The sequence below is a fragment of the Peromyscus californicus genome, unplaced genomic scaffold (assembly GCF_007827085.1).
Source record: "Peromyscus californicus insignis strain IS unplaced genomic scaffold, ASM782708v3 Scaffold_12__1_contigs__length_115047231, whole genome shotgun sequence".
Classification (NCBI taxonomy): domain Eukaryota; kingdom Metazoa; phylum Chordata; class Mammalia; order Rodentia; family Cricetidae; genus Peromyscus; species Peromyscus californicus.
The window spans coordinates 53,209,852-53,234,374 of NW_026294413.1; the positions used below are offsets into that span (position 1 = coordinate 53,209,852).

Below are 24,523 nucleotides of genomic sequence, written 5' to 3' on the forward strand. Positions count from 1 at the left end.
TGCCTGAAGAGCAAGGTCAGTCTACCAGCATGGTGAGGGAAGGCTTGGTCATATTCCATGTGGAAGCAGCCAGTTGTGAACCTGTTTGGTATGTGGAGTGCATGTCCTCAAGTGTACTCCTACTGCCTCTCTGTCTCCCATTCTAAGAAAGACAGGCATTTAGAGACATGGAGTAAGAGAGAATGCCAGGGCATCTGACTTTTTTTTTTTTTTTTTTTTTTTTTTAAAGATTTATTTATTTATTATGTATACAGTATTCTGCCTGCATGTGTCCCTGCAGGCCAGAAGAGGGCACCAGATCTCATTACAGATGGTTGTGAGCCACCATGTGGTTGCTGGGAATTGAACTCAGGACCTTTGGAAGAACAGGCTGTGCTCTTAACCACTGAGCCATCTCTCCAGCCCCCGCATCTGACTTTGTAAATGCTTGCATCATCCTTTTTTGGGTAGCACACTTCACTCTACTGTAAGCCTGCATTATAAATCAAGTTTGTTTTCTCCTTTATCCCTGCTGGAAAGGAACTTCCACTGTCTTAGGTCATTTAAATCAGTTACTACTGGTATTTCTGGACTCTTAAAGTCCTCTCTGTCTTCCCTATCCTTGTTGGGTTGAGTTGACATCTTTTTTTTTCTCCCTAATCTTTTTAGTGTTGTTTTAGTTGAATTTGGGGAAAAGTAAAATGAGTGTGTGGTCAATTGCAATTTTAACCCAAAGTCACTGTAGAATTCTTACAAATTTAGTTACCTATTTATGCAAGGCATTTTTATGACATCCCTATTGTGTGCTAGACATACTCTTTTTGTCTTTTTCATCATTCATTAATACAATCATGTTTGTATTAGTACTCAGTGAGGTCATTTTAAATATATGTAAGACAAATGGCAGTTGAAGCAAACATTTAGAATACTTGTTCAAGATTTTGAAATACATTATAGATATTAATATAGATGTTATGTAAATAGGATAGTAAATACCTGTTTGATCAAATATGAGGCCAAAAGCACAACTGTATTGTAACCTCATTATTCCCTGTAATTACACTGTATAAAATGTCTGGGAACACTGAATTTGACAGATTCTGAACCATTTCTCCTAGAGGAAATACAAGGTTAGGTACCTGCCAACCTCTGGACACATTTTCATCAACTAGTCAGTATATAAGCTGTGCTTCTGTTTAAAGACACATTATTTAGTACTATTATTGACACTTTAACACTGAACCATTGGCCAAAAGCACTATCACCCATGCCTGAACAAGCTTTATCAGACATTTTTCATTTATCAGACAATTTCTTCATAAAGGAGCACCAGCTAGAAACCACCACTTGAGCACTGTACATGGGGTGGGGGGTTCATTTTCAGCAGTGAAATCACCAATAAAAAGCACAAAACTACAAAAAGTGAAAGCCCAAAACATAGTATGAAATAAAACAACAACAAAAAGGACTATATACTTGTTTATATTGTGAGAGTCCCCCTTTAGAGAGGACTGTGTTTCCAGCAACTCAGGCTTTTCCCTGTGCATGTCCAGTGACTAAAAGCACTGTGAGTGAATGTAGATTTGTGGGTTGTAAATATATTTTAGTAAGTAGGTAAATTTAGAAGAACAGAATTCATGAAGAATAAGGACCTATATCTCCACAGGGACAGGACATTTATCATCCCTTTAGTAGAATCATTACAGATTTTGTGTGTATTTGTATGCAAGCAAATGTAAAGGCTGCTCTATTCTAATAGATAATAGCCAGTGGCAATTTACATATACTATTACCTCATTGATTTTTACAACCTTATGAAGTAGGTGTGACTTTAAAAGGAGAAATTAAGATGATTTTGAATACATTCTCTTTTCCTTCCCCACCTTCAGCTAATAGAATAGGATTAAGTATAGTTTGCTCTGTATTTTTTTTGTGTGTATAAGTGTATTATGGGGGGCTGGAGAGATGGCCCAGTGGTTAAGAACCCTGGCTGCTCTTTCACAGGTCCTTAGTTCAATTCCCAGCAACCACATGGTGGCTCACAATCATCTCTAATGCAAACTGGTGACCTCTTCTGTCATGCAGTTCAAATAGAGCACTCATATACATAAATGAGTACATCTTTAAAAAAAAGAAATTAAGTGTATTATATGTGTACAAGTGTAGGTCAAAGATCAACCTTGGGTGTCATTCTTCAAGAGCTGTCCATCTTGGTTTTTTTGAGAAGGGTCTTACTGGGACCTAGGGGTTCACTAATTAGGCTGAGCTGGCTGACTAGCAAGTTTCGGGTATCCACTTGTCCCAGCCTCCCTAGCACTGAAATTTTAAGCATGTGCCACCACGTCTAGCTTTTTTTACCCTTAACACAAGTTCTAGTGGTTAAACTTAGGTACAAGCACTTTACTGACTCTGACCAACTCCTCTGATTATAATTCACTCTTAAATTAAAAAAAAAAGCAAGTGCCCTGATTGTTGTCTTCATGAACACTTTACTATTTGTCCATCTAATTAAAAGTAGAAAGATAAGCAGGGTATAGTGGTGCACACCTTTAATCCCAGCACTAGGGAGGCAGAGGCATCAGATCTCTGAGTTCAAGGCTAACCTGGTCTACATAGTTCCAGGACAGACAGGGCTACACCGAGAAATCCTGTCTCAAAAACAAATAAAAGAGGAAAAAATGGACAATAGTACTATTCATAGAGTTGTAGAATTAGAATTTCTTTCAAAGATCGTGTAATAGCCCAGTATGGTGGCCATCCCTTCAGTTTCCCAGCGCAGGGAGGCCGAGATAGGTACATCTCTGAGTTCCAAGACAGCCTGATCTAGACAGCAAGTTTCAGAACAGCCTGGGCTACACAGTGAGACCCTACCTCCAAAAAACAAACACTCATATAATTAAATCTACTTACTTCTATGGGAAATAAGCTCCTGTAATTAACTTGTCCAGAGTCACACGGTTATGAGATCAGTATCCAAGCTGCTTAACATTTAGAAACTTTCTTCTCTACCTAAGTTGTATGTAGCCCTCTATGTTTAAAGGATTGTGTTAACAAAATTTGTCAGAGTTAATAACCAAAGCTAAGCCAAAGTCTACTGTACAATAAGGATTGTTACATCTCTCACCCTGTAGTGAACCACGTAAGTCAAAATTTGCAGTAGAGCACAAGGAAAGAGCCAGGTCTTTTCTGGGGAAGTGTAGGAGCCTGCCCCCCTGGGAAGCACTTCTTGGCAACAGCTGGCTAAGAGACAGTGTTTCCCAACCTCCTAATTTTGTTGTGGAAAGCTGTAAAACCAGATACTGTTCATCAGTTTGTCAAACTTTAAAGCTACACTGCGAGGCCAAAACCAGCAATGTCACTGGGTCATTTCAGGCTGCTTGTGTGAAACCTCAATAGGTCTAAATGCTGCAACTTGTAGGCCTCTGTACTGTTTGTGACTGTGACAAGGAACCTAAGCCAGCTTAAGACAGATTAAGTGAATGCTGATGGGTTAAATAGATAATTAAAAAGAACATTAAATGTCCAGGTAGTCAGTCTGTTTAGCTCATAAAATAATTTGTTAACATGTTTTGGCTATATATTACCCACAATGCAAAGATCATGTGTGTGTTTTTTATATTAGAATTGATTCATATTTTGAGTCAGTATGGAATTTTGCAGTCTCACACAGTGGCACTCTTACTATCCTTATCTAATGCATGCAGCCCTCTGCAGAGTGGTATCTCTTGCGGAAGTATGCATTTTATCTTGCTTTAGTCAGTAGACATTACACAGCACCTGTAGCTAAAAAGTGTTGCCTCCTCAGTACTCTTTGAAAATAGGATATCCTCAAATACATCCAGAAACCTTGCCTTAGTTATTTGATGAGCAAATATAGGAGGCCTAGTTCCAATGGCATGGGTTAATGTAACTAGTCTCCAGTGTAGTTGCAGGGTGTTGAGGAACATCTCTCCCATTACCATAGAAAGCAATGGACAGAATAAATACCTGGAGAATTGGGGAGGGCTGTGTCATTTGTCTACACATTCAAAAAGCTGCACAAACTATAAATACACAGCTCGATTAATATAAAGTAGACATTCATGGGTAACGTGCACCCAGGCTAGAAATCAGAATATTTATCCATTCTACTTTAAATGTGTTTGGCTTTCCATTTGGGAACCACTCCATTTATGGTATTGGAAGTTTAGCTTTAATAGACACTACCATGTTTCTGACATGTTTGAATCAGCTCAGCCTAAGTATGAATCTTCTTGAAGTGCAGCCCGACAGTGATCTTGGCTTTTCCATTTTAACTGTCCTAATGAGTATCTTTGTGATTTGAACTCCGATTTCCTGGAGATGCCAGAGATTATAAACCTTAGCCTGCTGGCTGTTTGGATGCCCTCTGAAACGCATATTAATGTCTAATCTATACTGATTTCATAAACATTTTTCTTAAACTTACTTTTAAAAATAAATAATTTGCATATGTAAACTTTCAGAGAGCTGGAAATTTTCCTATTGACTCCAGTGTAATGAGCCTCTCTGAAATAACTTATGAGAACATGGCTGGTAAGTATAAGTAGGAAGAGACTTTTAAGTGTTTGGTTTTGGTTTGAGGGGGGGTTGTTTGTTTGTTTTTGTATTGGTTTTTTCTTCTCATTTAAACTACCAATATTTTCCAGCTTGGTAGCACATGCTTTTAATCCTAGTAGTTGGGAGGCCAAGACAGACAGATCTCTGTAAGTTCCAGGCCAGCCGGGCCCACACAAAACAAAACCACCAATATATTAAGAACAAAATAGAAACTGGTTACGAATAATTTTTTTTTTTTTTTTTTTTTTTGGTTTTTCGAGACAGGATTTCTCTGTAGTTTTGTGCCTTTCCTGGAACTCACTCTGTAGACCAGGCTGGCCTCGAACTCACAGAGATCCTCCTGCCTCTGCCTCCCGAGTGCTGGGATTAAAGGCGTGCGCCACCACCGCCCGGCTACGAATAAAATTTTTAATTAGCTTCTGGAAGAGACTTTCTGTTTTCTTTAGCTTTATGAATTCTGATTGCTGTTAATAAATTATTCCTGCCAGGCTTAGTGGCAAATGCTTGTAATCCCATGACTCTGGAAGCAGATGCAGGAGGATTGCTGCAAATTCCAGGCCAGTGAGGGCTCCATAGTTAGTCTTTGTCCCTAACTAAGTAAATAAGATCATTATTAATTAAAGGAGTTGATTTTGAAAAAAAAGAAAAAGAATAACTTGAATTGTCTTTAAAATAATTAAAGACAAGGTGTTTTTTTTCCTGCTTATATATAGTAGTATAAACTTTGACATAGGGACTGGAGAGATGCCTGAAGTTGAGAAAGCATACTGTTCAGAGTATGGTGTCACATGCCTTTAATCCTAGCACTTGGGAAGCAGAGGCAGGTGGATCTCTGAGTTTGAAGCCAGCCTGGTTTACAGAGACACATCAGCCAGGGCTCCACAGAGAAACCTTGTCTCGAAAAACCAAAAATAAAAAAGGCATACTGCTGTTCTAGAAAACTGGAGCTTGGTTCCCAGCACCCATGTAGGACAGTGTAACTCCAGCTGTTCAAGATCTCGTGCCCACTTTTGGTCCATATGGGCACCTGCATTAATGCGCATAGATACACACATTTAAAAATAAAATATTTCTTAGATTTTAGTTCGTAGCTTTGGGCCATGAAGCAAGGCAGGACTGTTTTGTTTTGTTTTGTTTTTCTTTGAGACAGGGTTTCTCTGAGTAGTCTTGGGCACTACCACTCACTGCCCAGCTAAAATATTTCTTAAATCATATAGTTGTAGTAAAAACTTCAGATCATGAGGCTGGAGAGATGGTTCATTGGGTAAGAGCACTTACTGCTCTTCCAGAGGACCTAGGTTCAGTTCCCAGTACCCAAATCATGTGTCTAACCACTGCCCGTAACACCGCTTTCAAGAGATCCAACACCCTTGGCCTCTTTGAGCACCCGTACACACATGATGCTCATAAACTCACTTAGGCACATACATACACATAAATAAAAATTTTTTTTATTTAAATTATAAGCAAGGTATAGTTACTCACACCTATAATTCTAACGCTCAAGTGACAGAGACAAGTTTGAGGCCAGCCTGGTCTGCTTATCAAGTTCTAGGCCAGTCAAGGCTACATAGAAGTCTCATTTTTCTTTATTAAAAAAAAAAAAAAAAACTCAAGGGCCAGCAAGATGGCTCAGTAGATAGAGGTACTTACTTACTACCTGCGTTCTAGAAACTGGATCCCAAGTGAGGGAAGAAGAGGAGTCCTGCAGGTTGTCCTTCTCTTCACACTCGGGCCACAGCAAGTTCACACACACACACACACACACACACACACACACACACACACACACACATAAATTAATTAATGTCATTTTAAAAAGCTAACCTTTACATTTTTCAAGTTACAGAAATTTCAAATCTCCCATAACCTCACTTCTCAGTTGTAAATGACTTTATATTCATCCAGATTTTCTTATATAAATTAACATACAAATGACAATATACTTGTCTTTTGCTGTTTGGCGTATGTGTGTATGTATGCCACAGTGGGTATGTGTAGGTCGCAGGGCATCTTTGTAGAATCCATTTTCTCCTTACACTTTTGTGTGGATTCTAGGATCTATGAGTTTAATAATGACAGGTGCCTAGCCATCCTAGAGTGAACAGCTTGCTTGTGATGGACAGCAGCAGCAGCTTGCATGGCAAGCAGGTACCTTTACCTGCCGTCTTGCTGGCCCACTGTTTGTTCTTTTTACCTACCAATAATAATTGCCACTCAGTGGTTAAGAGTTCTTTAGTTATGCCTGTGTTGATCAGATACTCATTACTAACAGTAAGATACCGTCTTGACTCAATTTTTTTTTCTAAGTATACCCTTGTCCATCTATCCCATTTACCTTCTAAGTCCCCCAGGTAGCCTATTTCTGGCAGAAGTTCAGTATCTTCTCTTTTAATATCCCTAACACTAATGTTTTTCAGTGTGCAGAATGCCAGTGAGGAGGATCTAAATGGGTTGGGCATGACCTATTTTTTTTTCCCCCAATTCTTTTTTTTAGTTGAATCATCCTAATTATGAAAGTTCAGCTATTAAGTTAGTAAATCCTCTCTGGTTTTGGTTTGTTTGCTTGTTTATTTATGTGTTTGTTTTCCCCTTAGGACTGGTGTCCTGCACCTTCATCGTAATGCCATGGTGGCTTTTGTCAGATAGCAGTCAGGTCAAGGACACACTCTCAGAAAAACACTTACAAATCCATACAGATCCATGGGTTATGCTCGTTGTTTCCAGTTAATACTTATATTTAATTAATGGGAACGTATTGAGCCCTTCCATATATACATACATATAAATATATATATGTGTGTGTGTATATATATATATATATATATATATATATATATATATCCTAATCTATGAGTAGAAATCTCCAAAGTAGGTTGTTGTTTGTTTGTTTTTTTAAGCAGTGAGGCTAATTTGACTGTTAGGTATTTGAAAACCAAGAGTATACAAACTAAGATAGGTTCCAAGCTAATTTCTGCTTTGTTGTGTAATATGGTATCCAATGTATGAACAAAACTATTTTCCTTATGTAGAATTAGCTCTTCAGTTGAATCATCATACTGTAAGGTCTGTGGTCTCAACAGTAGTTCTTATGTTGAAAAATGAGTAATTGGGCTGCATTTTATAGTTTGTATTTTATATGTGTGTATGTACAAACATGAATACATGTTTAACATGTATTTTAACATCACGTGGCTATTGGCAAAATCAGTCTGGTTCTAGGCTAGAGTTAATGGTCTGAGTTTCTTGTAATAAAGCAGTACTTTACTAGTTTGAAGATCACCTTACAGTTTGTAACTTCGCTTTTCTATTTCAGTGGCACCAGATAGAATTTGCTCTGTAGACTATAGGCATGACAGTTTCAGGAACAGAAAATAGCCCTTCATCTCTGGAGGCTTTTTTTGTGACAAGAGTAGCATCATATAATAGCAGTAGAGAGAAAGCTGACCATCTGTTTTCATGCTGTTGTGGGTTGCCATTTTACAGTGGAAGTAGTAGTTTTGATAGCTAATCATATAATAATGAGATAAATTATTTTAGGTTATGTAAAAACAGAAGACTTAAAGTCTCCCTAACTGCTAGATTTGCTGTGGAAACACTAGGAACAGACCATACATACCTCATTCCTCTTGCCTTCCATGGGTACTTGGGTCAACATAGAAAAGGTGACTGTGAGCCCTGTGTTTTTAAGACACCGCCACTGATTTTGTGGGAACAAAACTCTTGCCTATTTAAAGGTGACTATTAGCCCTGTGTTTTTAAGACACTGCCACTGATTTTGTGGGAACAAAACTCTTACCCATTTGTTCTGGAAACACAGAGGTGAAGCTGTTGTTCTTCAGACTTCTGTGTAAATGGCCAGGTTGGTTTTGTTGTTTTTAAACAGTCTTGTTTCATGAGCTGAGAATTCATTACCAGTCTTACTCCTCAGTGTGTCCTGTCTGCTAAATTAACAAATCAAAACGGCAACTAAAGCCCACCATGACCTGTATGTTGGATCTGGTAATAAGGGATGCTTAGCCATCCTAGAATGAGCAGCTTTGTTGAAATAAACATAAAAGAAGAGTTGCTGTGGGGAAGCTACTGGAACTGATTGATCAGACCTTCAGGAGCCTCATTATACCTTAAGCCGCAGCAATCCTATTTAGAGAGTGTGTGCTGGCTGTGAAGTTTAGGCGGTTGATGCAATTACCTAATACCAAATTTAAAGCCAAACTTTCCTTTGTAGTAATGGTGTCTTCTTGATGTTGTCCCTGTTGTCTGTTTTAAATAACTTGTTCCTTTTGTTATAAGGGGATCATTTTGCATGAGGAAATTGAAGTCTGATGTTCAAACAAAACCTTATGAAGACTTTAATCCTTTGTTTTAAAATGAGTGGATTGGCTGAGTATGGTGGCACACCTTTAATCCCAGCACTCAGGAGGCAGAGGCAGGTGAATCTCTGAGTTCAAAGCCAGCCTGATTTACATAAGGAATTCCAGGATAGCCAGGGCCCTGTAGAGAGACCCTGTCTCAAAAAAGAAGAAAGTAGGGATTTATAATTAAATTGATTCCACTTTCAGTGGGGTCTTAGGCCAGTACTGGCAAGCATAAAATGACATCCGAAAGTGTTTTTTTTGGGGGGGGGTGTCAAGTAGACTCACAGAACTTCAGGCTTAAGATCTGACTTCACAGATACAAAGTCTCTGCTTTGAGCTGAAGCTAGTGAGAAGTAGCTGGAAGTCAGGAGAAACAAGTGAGTCTCACTGTAGTCCCAAGACACTTTTATTTGTTCCCTTTTGAGGATGAAGGATGGTGTTTTACTCTTTGAGGGTTTTCTGGAGTCTACCTTTGGTGAGAATTTATTAATCACATTGAATAAAATAGAAATCCTGCCCTAAGGGCTTTCCTGCCTTGTGGAAGAGCCTTGTGAAAGTGGCAGCATAACGAAAAGCATTTCAGACAATTTCCACAGCCTGTTTCAGTATCACTATTTTTATTCTGGTCAGAATGGTCACTTCTAATAGCCAGATCCCTCAAACGACTAACCCAATCCTTGCTTACTAACTGTTCAAAGTTCTTAAAGTCCAAACCATTCGTTAAAGACTAACATTTGCTGTTGTCTTCAGTCAGTGAAAGAGGGTAATTAAGTGTGGTTTTAACTAGTTCTTTTCAAAGTTACCTTGAACACTTGTTGAGTGGAAGTAGATTTGTTTGTATCTCTTTGGTTGTAAACAAAGCACACACCCAAACCCTTCCTCCCTCTGGAACAGGTTCAAGATTTGGAGACAGGTTTGTTGGGGGCGTTTCCCTTGTCTTATCTACAAGTGAGCAGATGCTAGGGTTGAATTTATTTGGACCCTTTCACTTTAAATGTGGAGCTGAAGCAAGAATTTAAATATATCAGAAAAGTGTGTGCTGCACTTGAGACATGCGGGACTCAGGGAGAAAGGTGTGTACCATATTCTCAAATGTTCTCTTAGAAGCTTTGTAGGGGTGATGTCTTTATCTACGCAGGTAACTGCAAGCTAGCAACTATTGCACAAAAGGAAAATATTTAAAACCATGTAAAGGTCTGTGTTGCATTAAATTATAGTTTATGTGCTTGATTTTAGCAACAATTCTTCTACTGGTACTTTTACAATTGGTGACAAAATAAGTTTTGAATTTTTGTTTGAATTTTTTTTTCTTTTTTTTCTTTTTTATTTATTTTTTTTCTATTATCAGCTGATAACAGTACAAATTCTTATCCTAATAGTGTAATGTTTCACTGAGGCTTGTCCAGTGATTGAGTAAAACCAAAACTTATTATAAGCCACAGTCATCCTAGGGTCCCCCCTGCTATGCAGCCTCCCTGGTTCTGTGGATTGCAGTCTGATTGTTCTTTACTTTATATCTAGTATCCACTTATGAGTGAGTACATACCATGTTTGTCCTTCTGGGTTTGGGTTATCTCACTCAGGATGATATTTTCTAGTTCCATCAATTTGCCTGCAAATTTCATGCTGTTGTTGTTTTTCTCTGCTGAGTAGTAGTACTCCATTGTGTATATGTGTACTCCACATTTTCTTAATCCATTCTTCAGTTGACGGGCATCTAGGTTGTTTCCAGGTTCTGGCTATTACGAGTAGTACTGCTATGAACATAGTTGAGCATGTATCTTTGTGGTATGATTGAGCATTCCTTGGGTATATGCCCAAGAGTAGTATGACTGGGTCTTGAGGTAGATCGATTCCCAATTTTCTGAGAAACCGCCATACTGATTTCCACAGTGGTTGTACAAGTTTGCACTCCCACCAACAGTTGAGGAGTGTTTCCTTTGCTCCACATCCTCTCCAACATAGACTGTCATTAGTGGTTTTGATCATAGCCATTCTGACAGGTGTAAGGTGGTATCTCAGAGTCGTTTTGATTTGCATTTCTCTGATGACTAAGGATGTTGAGCATTTCTTTAAATGTCTTTCAGCCATTTGAGATTCCTCTTTTGAGAATTCTCTGTTTAGCGCTATAGCCCATTTTTAATTGGATTGTTCAGTATTTTGATGTCTAGTTTCTTGATTTCTTTGTAAACTTTGGAGATCAGACCTCTGTCAGATGTGGGGTTGGTGAAATTTTTTGAAAGAACTTAGGAGGTATTTATTTGCAAAAGAAAGTATTTCATTTGTGTTTATTTCCCAAAGTAATGACTCAGAACTGTATAGGTATCTTATGCATTCTATCATACTGTTTTTTAATGTTTCAAATAAAGAGGCTACACTTGGTTATAAAATAAAGGCTACTCAGCATCTGAGAGGGGCAGTTTCTGCTTCACTAGCTTGGTTAGCTCTGTCCAGGAATTTCAAGTTCGAGTATAATAGATAGGTAATTGCCTAAACTGACATATTTCTTACTGATCTTTTCTAGAGCCTGGCCCAACTAGAGAATCTGTGCAAACAGTTGTATGAAACAACAGATACAACCACTCGACTGCAGGCAGAGAAAGCCTTGGTTGAATTCACCAACAGCCCTGATTGCCTGAGCAAGTGCCAGCTGCTCCTCGAGAGAGGAAGTGTACGTAAGAGTTAACTAGTCCTAAAGGGTTCTTGTTAGAACTAAGGAAAATGCTCTGCTTCTAACTCTAGGGACAGACTGGGATAGTTTCTGCTCTGAGTCTTGAGTATCTGTTGACAATGGCCTCCTAATCAGTAAGCTCTTTATACATATATTTCTGTCCTGCACCAGATTCCCGGGATGCGTTCTCAATTTTTTATGTTTCGGTATCATCTGTCCTTCATCGGATGTAAGGGGTATGTCAGTCCTTGTTGTTGATAGACTTCGTGGTCTCCTCTTTTTTCTCCTCAGCTCTGCTTACTGCTTGCTGAACAAATCTGAGGAAAATGACCATGACAATGGAAGTTAAAATGTTTGTTGGTTTTTTGAGGCAATCTCACATAGTATAGGGTAGTCTCAAACTTGGTATGTAGCTGAGGATGACCTTGAACTCCTGATTGTCCTGCCTCTGGTTCCCATGCTAAAATTTAAAGTGAGATCATGTCTAGCTAGGAAGTTTGGGTTTTAGAATTCGAATCCCTGCCAACTGAAGCTGAGGAGATTGATCACTGGTTAAGAGCATCAACTGCTCTTGAAAAGGACACAGCGTTTGGTTCCCAGCACCCATGTCAGGTAGCTCTCAAATACTAGTAATTCCAGCTTTGGGGGATCAACTCCTGGCCTAGCCTTCCTTAGACAGAGGAATAGCATAAACTGAAGTTCCATTCTTTTTTTTCAATTTTTTTTTCTTTCTCTCTCTTTTTTTTTTTGTTTTGTTTTATTTTGTTTGTTTGTTTATAAGACAGAGTTTCTCTGTGTAGCCTTGGCTGTCTTAGAACTCATTTTGTAGAGCAGACTGTTCTTAAACTCAGAAATCCGCCTACTTCTACCTCCCAAGTGCCGCGATTAAAGGCATGTGCCACCATACCCAGTTTGGTCTTATTTTTCTTGCTATTTTTCCTTAATGCTCTAACCACTTTCTAGACATGCCTATCTTTATTATCTTTTTCACAGATAAAAGGGAAGAAACTAAGAAAAGATACAAATACTAGCTATAATTTCTGTGAGCCTGGTAGAAGTGGAAATATAAATGATGATACAGTATTGTGTCTTGAACAACAATGTGTCCCTAAAAATTTTGTTTATAAATATTTCAGGGGTAGTGAGTAGCTCATGCCTGTAATCATAGCAGTGAGATAATTGCCATGAGTTCAAAGCTAGCCTTAGCTATAAAGTTAGACTCTGTCTCAAAAAGAAAGAAAAAAAAAACCACCAAAATAATAATAATTTACTTGGAAAAAAATACCCTTTAGGCCAAAAGGATATGAAAGTGTGAAAGGGCTAATTAGTTGAAAATTAGAATTCTGATTGACTTATTGTTTAGTTTTCATTAGTATTGTCCAAATATTTATGTAATAATTAATAGTTGGTTAAAATCACCCTTTTTCAAAAAAAACCTCAGTTCAGGAACCTAACTCTTTCTCTAAGTAGGTGAAGATTACAGAGTCGTGTCAGGTTGAGTAGTGGTCTGACTGAGGCTTTTCTTGCAGTCACTGTTTGCAGACTGGTCCAGAGCTTGTGTCATGGGAGATGTACAGTAAGCTCCTTCGCTCCTGCTGCCAGAGCCCACATACTCTGAGCTGTTGACTGTAGTTTCTCACTGACAGTTAACAAGAGAGAAAGAAGCAGAAGCAGTCCAGTACTGAAAACAGTTCCATCTCTGCCCACTTCTCAGTGGCTCAGCAAGCCTATTAAAATTATGACTAAAAACTTAAGTTTCTATTTTTACAGTAAACTGTTTTTAAGTGTATGAGTATAAATCCTAGTCACTTTTGTAACTTTTTTTTCTGTTGTGTTACTCATTTTGTTTTGTTTTTTGAGATAGGATCTTGATGTATATAGCATTTAGCTAGCCTTGAACTCACAGCTGTCCTCCTGCCTCAGCCTCCTGAGTGCTGGGATTATAGGAGTGCACCACCACCAATTTTTTTTCTTAGTCTTAAGAATCTTTCCTGCATGGTGGTGTTATGTAAAAATACTAACATGAGTGAATGTCCTTAAAACTTAGTTTCATGACAGTTATTTTTGACCTTCAGTTAGATTATTTTTAGTGGTTCTGAATCTGTTCCTGTTGCGTGATTTTATGTAAGATTACCATACGTGATTCCTCCTTGTCTCATGACCAGTTGGAATGTTTTAGTGCTTTGAAAGTCCAAAAGTTGTTAAAAGCCTCACTAGAGAATAAAATGTTATTCCATTATTAGGACATACTTTTTCTCAGAAATAATTGATCTGAAGTTTACTATAAAATGATCATATGCACTTCCTAGAGCTGTGCTAACGGACAGATACAGTTTGGAGATGAACGCTGTAGTATAGTGGACTGTTTGGTACCGCAGTTCAGTTTTCCTTTTATTCTAGTTCAACACTGCAGAAATGTCACAAGGTGAAACAAAAACCTTATAGCTGATTTACCCGATACGATGGTCAGTGTTTTTTTCACTCTTTTTCCAGTCATCCTACTCTCAGTTGCTAGCAGCTACATGCCTTACCAAGCTCGTGTCACGAACAAACAACCCACTACCATTGGAACAGCGGATAGATATCCGTAAGTATAGAGCTTTCTGCTTGGTCTCAGAGAAATTTAGTTTGTAGTGTGCTGATAGTAACTAAATAGTTAAATAGTTGAGTGTAGTTAAGTGTATCTAGGATTCAGGGTTTTTCCCAGAGTTTTGGGTCCAGAACCATCCCTTTGGTTGCTAACACATTTCCTTATTCACTTTTTTGTTTTCTTTTATTTGTTTTTGAGATAGGGCCTCACTGTGTACCTCAGGCTGGACTCAAGCCCACATTCCTCTCATCTCACCTCACACCTGTGAGGTTTATAATCATCCACCACCACACCTAGCCTCTGTCATTTTTTTATTGTCACTGATACCTCCGAAAACTTTAAGACATTTTTAGTTCTGCATATACAGCATTAGTTAGCCATGTAAGAGTACATTTAAGGCTACTATACTTTAGATTTGTCACTGTGATGATGAAAAATTCTAAATTCAAAAGCTTATAATAACTTTTCTGAAAAGAAAATTGTGATTTTAAATATCCCCATCCTGTCTATTTATAAATGACAGTATTCTAAGTCAGACAAGTCCTTGGCAATCTCTTAATTACTCTTGGTGATCTTGATAACCCTTGCCCATAACCGAGGTCAGCAGGGCAAGCTTACAGTGGTCTAAAGCATGCACTGAACCCTGGGGTCAGTCCCCAGAACCATGAAGATCATCCTTGTCACTGTCATCGTCTTAAATCTGAAGCCTCATTTCTCCGGAGCATAAAGAATTAAGAGAGTTCAGTCTGAATTTACTGTTTCTGCCTAGTAAATGTATTCTAAAGACAAGCCTCTGTGTTTTAAGCCTCCTTAGCATGCAGACTATTTCATTTCTTAGGGAACTATGTGCTCAACTACCTTGCCACTCGGCCAAAGTTGGCTACTTTCGTGACACAAGCACTCATCCAGTTATATGCCAGAATCACAAAGCTGGGCTGGTTTGACTGTCAGAAGGATGACTATGTCTTCAGAAATGCAATCACAGATGTCACAAGGTTTTTACAGGTACAGTGTACATATATGTTTGAGAGAGAGAGAGAGAGAGAGAGAGAGTGTGTGTGTGTGTGTGTGTGTGTGTGTGTCTGTGAGCACACAGGTGCTATAACAGAAATGGGGAAAGCAACAGAAATAGACTTGATGCTTATCTACTTTTTTTTCATTACATAAAATATCATTATCTGAAATACTCCATCTTTTTTATCATGTGTGACCATTTTTGCATATTAGCATAAATAAATTTTGTCTGTTTTGAAGATTCCTATACACTGTACCAAGCTAAAATGTCATAAAATAATTAACTGGTGTTCTATAGGTAAACATTTAGTTTGCTTCAATTAGGGGCTGTCGAGTATTCAGTAATTACTATAGCACACACATCTTGTCACACTTTGAGTAAGTATATCTGTCAGTGAACTCCTAACCTTGAAGTTAATCAGTCAGAAGGATAAAACTATTTATGGCTTTCAAAGATATTTCCAAATAATCTTCAAAAAAGTTCACTTTTTAAGAGTACCCTCTTTTTGTATCTCAGCCCTATAAGCTAAGCATTTTGTTTTTATAGCTTAGTAAAAATAACTTAGGTAAAAATAATTAGTAGTATTGTTTGGGTTATGAGTGAGACAGACTTTTATGTGTTAATTTGCTGCTTTACTTCTTCTACTGTGAACTTCCTGTCCAATGTACATGGGTATTTTATGCACATGTACGTTTGCAGGCCTGGTGCCTGCAGAGGCCAGAAGAGGGCTTTGAATTCCTTGGGACTAGAGTTACAGATGGTTGTGAGCCTCCATGTGGGTGCTGGGACTTGAACCCAGATCCTCTGGAAAACTACTGAGCCATTTCTTCAGCCCACCTCTTTACTATTTCTTAATGTTGAAAAAAAAATCCCTTCTAAAACTTGGTTATTTATTTCATTTTATTCATTTGCCTAGAGGTATGTTTTGCAGTTTCTCTTTTAATAATGTTTATGCTGTGGTGCTTTGGAGAACTTCCAAATTTGATAAGGTTAAATGCAGCTGTCTTTCTTTAGGGAAGGTGGTTTTTGTTTTCTATAAGGCAGCAGGCTGAAACTAATTCCTTGCTGCCTTCTGTAGGCAGTTTTCCTGGTAACAAGGAATCTGTAATTAAGTAGTATGAGTACATTCCAAAGCCAGGCCATGCCAACTTTCTCCTGTGCATTTCCTTACCAGGACAGTGTTGAATACTGCATCATTGGCGTCACAATTTTATCTCAGCTCACCAATGAAATTAATCAAGTAAGTGCTACAGCCTTCCTTATTGAAGTAAGTGACACATTTTTTCTTGGTATTGGTGCTTTCTGCTGTTTGTGGGGTGATGTTTTTTGGCAGTTGTGTGCTTTTGCGGTAAGTGATTAATGCCTTTTTCAAACAAAATAGACCCATTCGGTTTTCCTCTGTAAATGCAACCCACATCACTCTTTTTAATCTGGCCTGCTTCTGAGATCACCAAAGTGTCTTACGCTCCCAAATCAGTTTTCCTTATTAGTATCAGTGTTCTTTTTTTTTTTTTTTTTTTTTTTAAGAGATGAGAATGATGATGTCATCTGTGTCAAAACCATACCGGAGTATGGGAGGTTGAAGCAAGAGAATCATCATGAGTTTGAGGCTAAGCTATGTAGTAAGACTCTGTTTCAAAAAGAAAGAAAATACTGCCTTACTCTAGTGAAAGAGTTTAATTGTGAACTAGCAATTATAAAAGTGAAATCAGTTACATGTTTGTGGCCTGTCTGCTCCTGTGTACATTCCTATCTGCCAACGTTATTTAAAAATCAGTCCTCAGGCTTAGGGTTGTTGCTCAGTGGTAAAGTGCTTAAGGAGCACACATCAAGCCCTGGTCCTTAGAGACACACCCACTGGGCATGGTGGTGCACTTCTGTAAATCCCAGCACTGGCAGGTGTAGACAGAATGATCAAAGTTCAAGGCCAGCCTAGGCTAGAGATCCTGTCTCCCCAAAAAAAAAGGTAAAGTAAAATTTTTAAAATATAAGTAAATAGAAGTCCGCTCCCATGTATTACTACTAAGATCTTGCTGGTGATCTTTCAGAATGAATAAATTTTTCTTTTCCGGTTATTCTTTCAAGTAGTCATTGATGTCACCAAGAATTACAGAGGAAACACCAGTGGCTATTTTCTTCTTTTTTTTCATGTTTTCTCCTTTTTGCTCTGGCTATTATTATTTTGGTTGTTTGCTTCTATATTTAACTAAAATTATAAAATTATTAAACAGACAAGTATTGATATTAGTTGTAACATCTCACATTAAGTTGCCAGCATATTAATTACATTGGCATTATTGTTGCTATTGCTAATAATTATGCAGATGTTTTATTAATCCTAAGAACTTTAAACTGTTAAGTTGGTACTCTTTAATGCTCTAGATTATAACCTGTTCAGATTGGGCATCTATATTGTATCATCTGTTAAGTGCAGTTGCCATTGTGAGCAGCAGTACCACTAGCTTAGGCTTTGGAGGAATATGATGGGCCAGCCACCATTCTAAGTTAACTTATTTTATTCTCAACAATCTTGGGAGGTAGGTATTGTGGCTGTTCCATTTTCTGGGTAAGGAAACTGTGATACATGATAATTTGTCTACAGTTTCACAGTTAGTGAGCAATGCTATCAAAATTAGAGCCCAGATAGTCTTATACCAGATCCTGTGTTGTTAACAACAAGGTGTTCAACCACTGTTACCTGTACAGTAAAGAGAGCATCCATTAGCCAAATACAAAAACCATAGGCTTAATGTTCTCTCTCAAAGCTTGTTCCCCACCCTGTAAATAACATGAAGATTGGTAATTTTTAAAAAACAATTTTCCATGTGTTTTACTTAAGTGATTGTGGTGGGGAGTGGACCATATAGTGACCATTGCTGCCTGACAAAGTTCCAGCATTTCAACTTTTCGAACCACAGTTCTCCAGCACCCTTTTACTTTCATTATTGTCACTATTATACCTTTCCCTTGGGGAAATTCTGTGCAGGCTTTAAGAGGTGTAGCCTCTTTAAATAAAGTAATTCTTTGGGAAAATCCCCAACACCTTGGAAACATATAGCATGATAACTCTGCCTAGTCCCATTCAAGTTAACACCAAGGTGCTAGAAAATTTAGGGAAGTAACATATGCTTGATATTTGATAATCTAGATTTAGACATTCCTAAGGCTGGTTCAGGTTCACAGCAGTGTTTGTCTAGCTTCGTCTTTGCTCACTTTCAAGCTTTAGCTATTTGGATAAACTAAGTTATACAAGAAACTACAATATTCTGTAATGGAGTGTCTGATCCCCCAAGAAAATCCTTTTCCCATCGTCAGGTATTTATTTATATATGTCCCTATTCCCTCAGGGGCTTGAGGAAAGTTCCTGCTTGCTAAAAAGGGAGACATTCTTATCAAGAGGAACTTGTGGTGCTTCCATTAACATATGACTGCCTATTGTCAAGGTCGATGGGAGCTTCCTCAACCCCACATCTCAAGCCACACCCCAGCTTACATGCCTCCTATCTCCCATTTATTTCTATATGCAACTATAGAGTTTAAAAGGTGGCAGCCATATGGATTCATCCTCATATCCTGTCTGTCTCCTACTCCACACATCTTCTTTGGGACCTGAACCCCACCCCCCGCTGGTCACTGGAAGTGGAGGGCAGGGTGTAAATGAAAATGTGCTTGACATAGTTAACATGTTTGTTATGAACAGTACAACAGTATATGGTACTATATATGTATAAACTTTAGCAATGGCCTGGCATGGTTGTTAGCATTCAGACCGGCCCCTTGGGGACCTGGCCAATAAGCAGGCAATACCTTGGCCCACCCAGCATCTTGACCACATCCTACGTAAAGTCCCCTTTAAGAGAAAACTCTCCTAACCCCCCCCCCCCCCCCCCCGGTCTCTTTGTCTCTCTCTCTCCATACACACACACACACACACACACACACACACACACACACACACACACGAGGTTGTGTCTGCACCTCTGTTCTCTACCTTCCTCCCTCCCTCCCATTCTCTTTCTCTCTCTTTCCCTCTTCCCTCTCCCTTCGCCCTCCCCCAACACTAATAAAACCCTGTCTCAAAAACAAACAAAAACATAGCTTCATCATGTAAGACATACAGCACAGTGACATGGACAGTAGAACTGGAATAATTTGAACCTCTTAAGTAATTTTCCATTACTTACTGGTTGGCACATTCAAATTTGAAAGTATACTTCTCTTTACCATTTCTATTTGAACCTAGAGGTGACATTTTGGAAGGTTTGCTACTATGACTCTTTAGTGTGACTAAAACAAAATGAACCCTTCTTGGGTGCATTGATCAGTAAATCGAAGAAATTTAAGTTTCAATTAAGTGGCTAGACTACAAATACTGTAGACAACCGTAATTATTTTACTCCACTTGTTGAGTGTCTATTACGTGTTAAAAATACAGGATTACTATTCTATAGCCACAGAAAAAACAGTGGAATGAGAGACCCTTAGAATAATTTCAGATCTCATTTCAATGTTGAAATAGGCTAGAGAATGAAGTGAGGCTACAGGCCATTCATTTATTTTCAAGTTCATGCCATTAGTGATTGTTTTGAAATTGGGCAGTTGCTTCTGCCTGGTGAGTTAACTTACCAAAGCCTAGCCTTGCTGCTCTGTCTGGTTTTTTTGCTAAGCAACAATATGACATGATAGCAATTGCTGGCAATGCATACCAACAGTTGGTGCAGTTTTGCTTTTCCTTTATACACTAGAGAGAAATGAGGTCATGGTAGCCATGAGCAACACCCATCACCCTATTCTCCACATCTTCCTACCAGATCTGATTTAACAATAAATTAAGCTGTAAAAATGAATTTTGTGTTTATTATTGCATTATTGGAAATATGGTTTATTTGAAATCTACATGAACCCCACACACACACTGGAATTATTTTAAAACTTGGATTGGTTTATTCTTGTCTCCACAGGCAGACACCACCCATCCTTTAACCAAACACAGAAAAATAGCTTCTTCTTTCCGAGACTCATCACTGTTTGATATCTTCACACTTTCCTGCAATTTACTAAAACAGGTATGGTTATAAGTTCGGTTATAATTCCTGGTCCCTTTTCAGGGGTAAGAGTGGGTAGGATTGGTTAAACGTCAGCATCTGACTGAGGCCATCATCTCTCGAATTACACACATCTGGAGAAGGAGAAACAGCTAGCCAAGTTGATCACTGACTTAGAAAAAGGATTGTGTGGTTCCCCCATTTAAAAGCTACTCCTCTGGGTAAAAGACAGTAAGAGAACATCTATTCCTTATTCCTGTTTTCAAGGAATCTAGTTTACTGCAAAGTTAGAAATTTGCTGTTTGTTACTTTATAGCCACATAAAATGTCTCTATACAGAATGGAAGCCTGTTAGCTTTATGGTGTTTAGATTCCTAAGTGTTCTGCAAGCAGGTTCAGACTACATTGTTACCATACAAAAGTAGGTGAGTCTTCTATCCCCTGCTGAGTTAAAAGCAGCAAATAAGCAAGCAGCATCTTCTTTAAAGAGTAGGTTTTGAATTTCTTAGCATCCACTTAGATTTAATAACCTGAAGGAATAGGCAGTATCACATAAGGAAATTAACTGCTTTAAATAGAGAGCTGGTTTTAATTTCATCTATTGATAGCATTAAATTTAATCAAAAAAAGTTAGGTAGAGTACTTACCATGCATGAGAGCCTGCCTGGGTTCAGTCCCCAGTGTCACAAAAAACAGTAAGCCTGTCATGATGCAGTTTGCCTAGGCTACAGAATAAGGCCCTATCTCACAAAGATTAAGGAAGGGGGCAGGGAGAGTCTTACACTTTTGTAACAGTGGTCAGGTGGCTTTTTCAAAATAGGAAGCTATTTGGGGATAGCCTCTGGGTTTTTTGGTTCACTTTTATGTGTTTTTGCTCTCATTTTCCTATATTCCTCTGTTTTAGCTCCAGAAACAAATTTGTATTCTTTCTGTTGCCCTATTTATAACGTCCATCTTTTATTCACTTGATTATACTGCAAATTTATAAATGTTCCATTGTCCAGCAAGCTGCCAGGCAAAGCTGTAGTACCCACAAAGCTGTGACATCTGCTGAGAGAAATAGCCTGAGAAAACTAAGGATGAAATCCTCCCTGATCCTATCAGCTCATCACTAAGGCCACAGATACTATGGACCAGTATCTAGCTCTTAAGTCTACAGATACACTGCAGATAAATATGTAATATTCGGGAGTAATTTTGTTTTAGTTCTCATTAGAAAAATATTTGCTAATGATGGTTCTACAAAGAGGAAGGGAATTGTAAAGCTTATTCTGAACTAGGTCCATAGCTTTATTTAAGCCATGCCTAGAAATTACTAAGATCGCACACCCAAACACCAAATCCTGTATTGCTTAGGATTCCCAGTGGCCATTATGACTACATATGAAAAAGAAGTGTTAACCAGGGGATTTCTCTAAATGTCAGCTTCATATTTTTATATGTGTTGATACTAAAAGAAAAAGTAGATTTTTTTGTGATAACATTGTTAATAAAACAGCAACACCTTTCTGGAGTAAAAACATTTTACTGTGCTGAAGTACAGCCCTCCTTTTCCAACTTAGCAGCATACTTCTGAAGCAGGGAAAAGAGACTTGTTTGGAGCTCATTCATTATGTGACAATTTTTTGCAGGCATCGGGAAAGAATCTGAACTTGAATGATGAAAGTCAGCATGGCTTGCTAATGCAGCTACTCAAACTCACCCATAACTGTTTGAACTTTGATTTCATCGGCACATCTACTGATGAGTCCTCAGATGACCTGTGTACAGTACAGATCCCCACCAGCTGGAGATCAGGTAACAGAGCTCCAGCCTAAGTCTAAGTCTGCCTGCCCTGTGTCTATAGGTTAATCTAGAGAGGCCCCTGTAATTCTTTATTTTTTTGAACAAAATTTAATGTTTTCATGCCTTTGTTTACAACATGGTAAGGATTCACGGAGAAGTCTTGTGAATTCCCCCAAGCATAAGAGAACTTAAAATTAATATTATCAGACTTCTGGGGAGTAGGAGGGCTTGTGTTTTTGTTGTTGTTTTTGCTGTTGTTTGTTTGTTTGTTTTTTAATTTTATGTGTATGGGTGTTTTGCTTACATGTATGTCTGTGAATCATTTGCTTGCCTGGTGCCCTCAAAGGCCACAAGAGATATTGAATCTTTAGGAATGGAGTTACAGACAGTTGTGAGTCACCATATGGGTGCAGGAAACCGAACCCAGGCCACTGGGAGAGCATCAAATGCTCTTAACTGCTTTGCCATCTCTCCAGCCCCCACTTCTGTTACTTAAAAACAAGGTGTCATAAGGTGTTACTTGCCTGTGGTCCTAGCTGATACAGGAAGATCCCAAGTTCAAGGCCAGCATGTATATGGCAAGACCTAGTCTTAAAATAACCAAAAATAAAGGAAAGAATTTCAGAGTGTGTTTCTTCTAAGAACAAACTGTAGAAAGAGGAGTTAAGATTATCTAAAGTTCCTTGAAAGTCAAAAGGATAAACACTTCATAGAGGAGCTGAAAGCAGTAGTTTTTAACCTAGAGGGAAAAGAAAACAACTCTCACTAGTTTATTTATAACTTTCTAAGAAAATATTCTTTTGACAGATAGATAATCAGAAGAATATGGTCCCTAATACATAAAGCTGTAAATGCATGTAGGCCTGTGTGGCAGAGTCAAGTCATATCCTTTATCTTTTTCCTCCTAGCATTCTTAGATTCTTCTACTCTGCAGCTGTTTTTCGACCTGTATCATTCCATCCCTCCCTCATTCTCACCTTTGGTAAGTCAGTTTTTAAAACAAACCTATTTTTAGAAAGTAGCATTGGTAAATAAACCTTAGGTCTGTTTTGTTTTGCAAAATCATAGAAATAAACCAGACATGATGGCTGAAAGATCTCTGTGAGTTCAAAGACAGCCTTGTCTACATATCAGGCTCAAGGACAGCCAGGGCTACATAGAAAAACCCTGTGGGTTTTATTTTTGGCAGGGGGAGGGGAATGGTGATAGAAATATGTCATAGGATGTACTTGGATTAGTTACCCAGTGTGCTGACGCTGAGGTTATAGCCTAAAAGTTCTAGCAGCAGAGTCTTCATTGTTTTTAATTCTTCCTGTCTATTGTCAGGTTATGGCTAACTGTCAAGCTTTTTCTGTCCCATCTTGTGCCTGTAACCCTAGTGATTGCCACAAGCTACTGTGTGAGGTCCTATCTCCCATATACCAAGTTTGAGGGAAAGAAGAAAAAAGTCTCTGAGGCCAAAGTTACATAGTGATAAATTATAAAATGAAAGACAAATATGCCTTTCTTCAAAAAAGCATTGGAATTCTTATCTAGTGGTAATGTACCTTAGATCACAAGGTCATTCAGGGTCTAAAACGTTGTTGGTCCAGGGATTTGGGGACTTAAATACTATTCTACATGAAATATACATAGGAACACAGTAAAGTAATGGAGATTTCTTCAGTGGATCACTTTCCTGGTCATTGTACTTTTCCAAATTAACACAGGCCTTCCCTTTAGCATAAATATGAATTCAGTGTTATGTACATCCTTAAGTCACTTCAGGAAAAAGTAGCACAGTCGAGAGGGGTAGTCAGTGAAAACACTGTTTATAGTTGAGCAAACCCACAGTGACCTAACAAGGCATGGTGACATGTGCCCTTTCAAAGGCTGGTGGAGTACAGGCCTAGGAGAGTTCAGCCTACACACTGGGAGACAGCTATACAGCAAACGCTGTGGCGGTTGGTAGTCCAGCCAAGAGGCAGGAAGGAGGACATCTTTGTCTTCTCCCTTCTGCCCTCCTAGTGCTTCCCTGTGGGTGAAGCCAGCCCAAAGCAAGAGCAACAACTGTGCTGCTGCTGCTGCAGCAGCAAGTCCACCTTCCTGGGAACAAAGCGTGCAGAAAAGGCCAGAAACTGACATGTACAGATAGACAACACATAATTAGCACAGTGGGAAAAAGAAGAAAACATTTTTTCAGGGCATAGATTTGACCTGATTATTTTATCATATAGTTCTGTAAGCAGAGCTTGATTTTATTGAAACAGAAAAAAAAATCTAAACCTCAAGCTTTATTGAAGCTATACATTGCTTGACTTTTTTTGTGGCTTAACTATATATAAGTAGGAATCAAAGAAGTGATTGGAGTAGTCACAGATATTATCTAAGGAAAACTTCCACGCTGGATGTAGTCATGGTCGTTGCTTTGATGAACTTGGATTGAATGCTTCTTTCTTTGATAAAGCTGCTGAGTATTAGAGGAGGCCATAGCTGCCCGTCTTTCTGAGTGTGTGTGTCTGT

At 38.5% G+C, this 24,523-nt stretch overlaps 1 protein-coding gene across 2 annotated transcripts in view; it reads left to right on the plus strand.

The window, feature by feature from the left end:
• Xpo7 (exportin 7) overlaps positions 1-24,523 on the plus strand; it is a 100,195-nt gene that overhangs the window by 47,026 nt on the left and 28,646 nt on the right. The window contains exons 2-8 of one of the 2 annotated variants that reach the window (XM_052732794.1): positions 11,440-11,586; positions 14,080-14,173; positions 15,015-15,181; positions 16,366-16,458; positions 20,153-20,257; positions 21,868-22,033; positions 22,930-23,003. In XM_052732794.1, coding sequence (XP_052588754.1) covers positions 11,440-11,586; positions 14,080-14,173; positions 15,015-15,181; positions 16,366-16,458; positions 20,153-20,257; positions 21,868-22,033; positions 22,930-23,003 — 846 coding nt within the window. The remainder of the gene's footprint in view (positions 1-11,439; positions 11,587-14,079; positions 14,174-15,014; positions 15,182-16,365; positions 16,459-20,152; positions 20,258-21,867; positions 22,034-22,929; positions 23,004-24,523) is intronic. The other variant, XM_052732795.1, reaches the window with a different exon arrangement.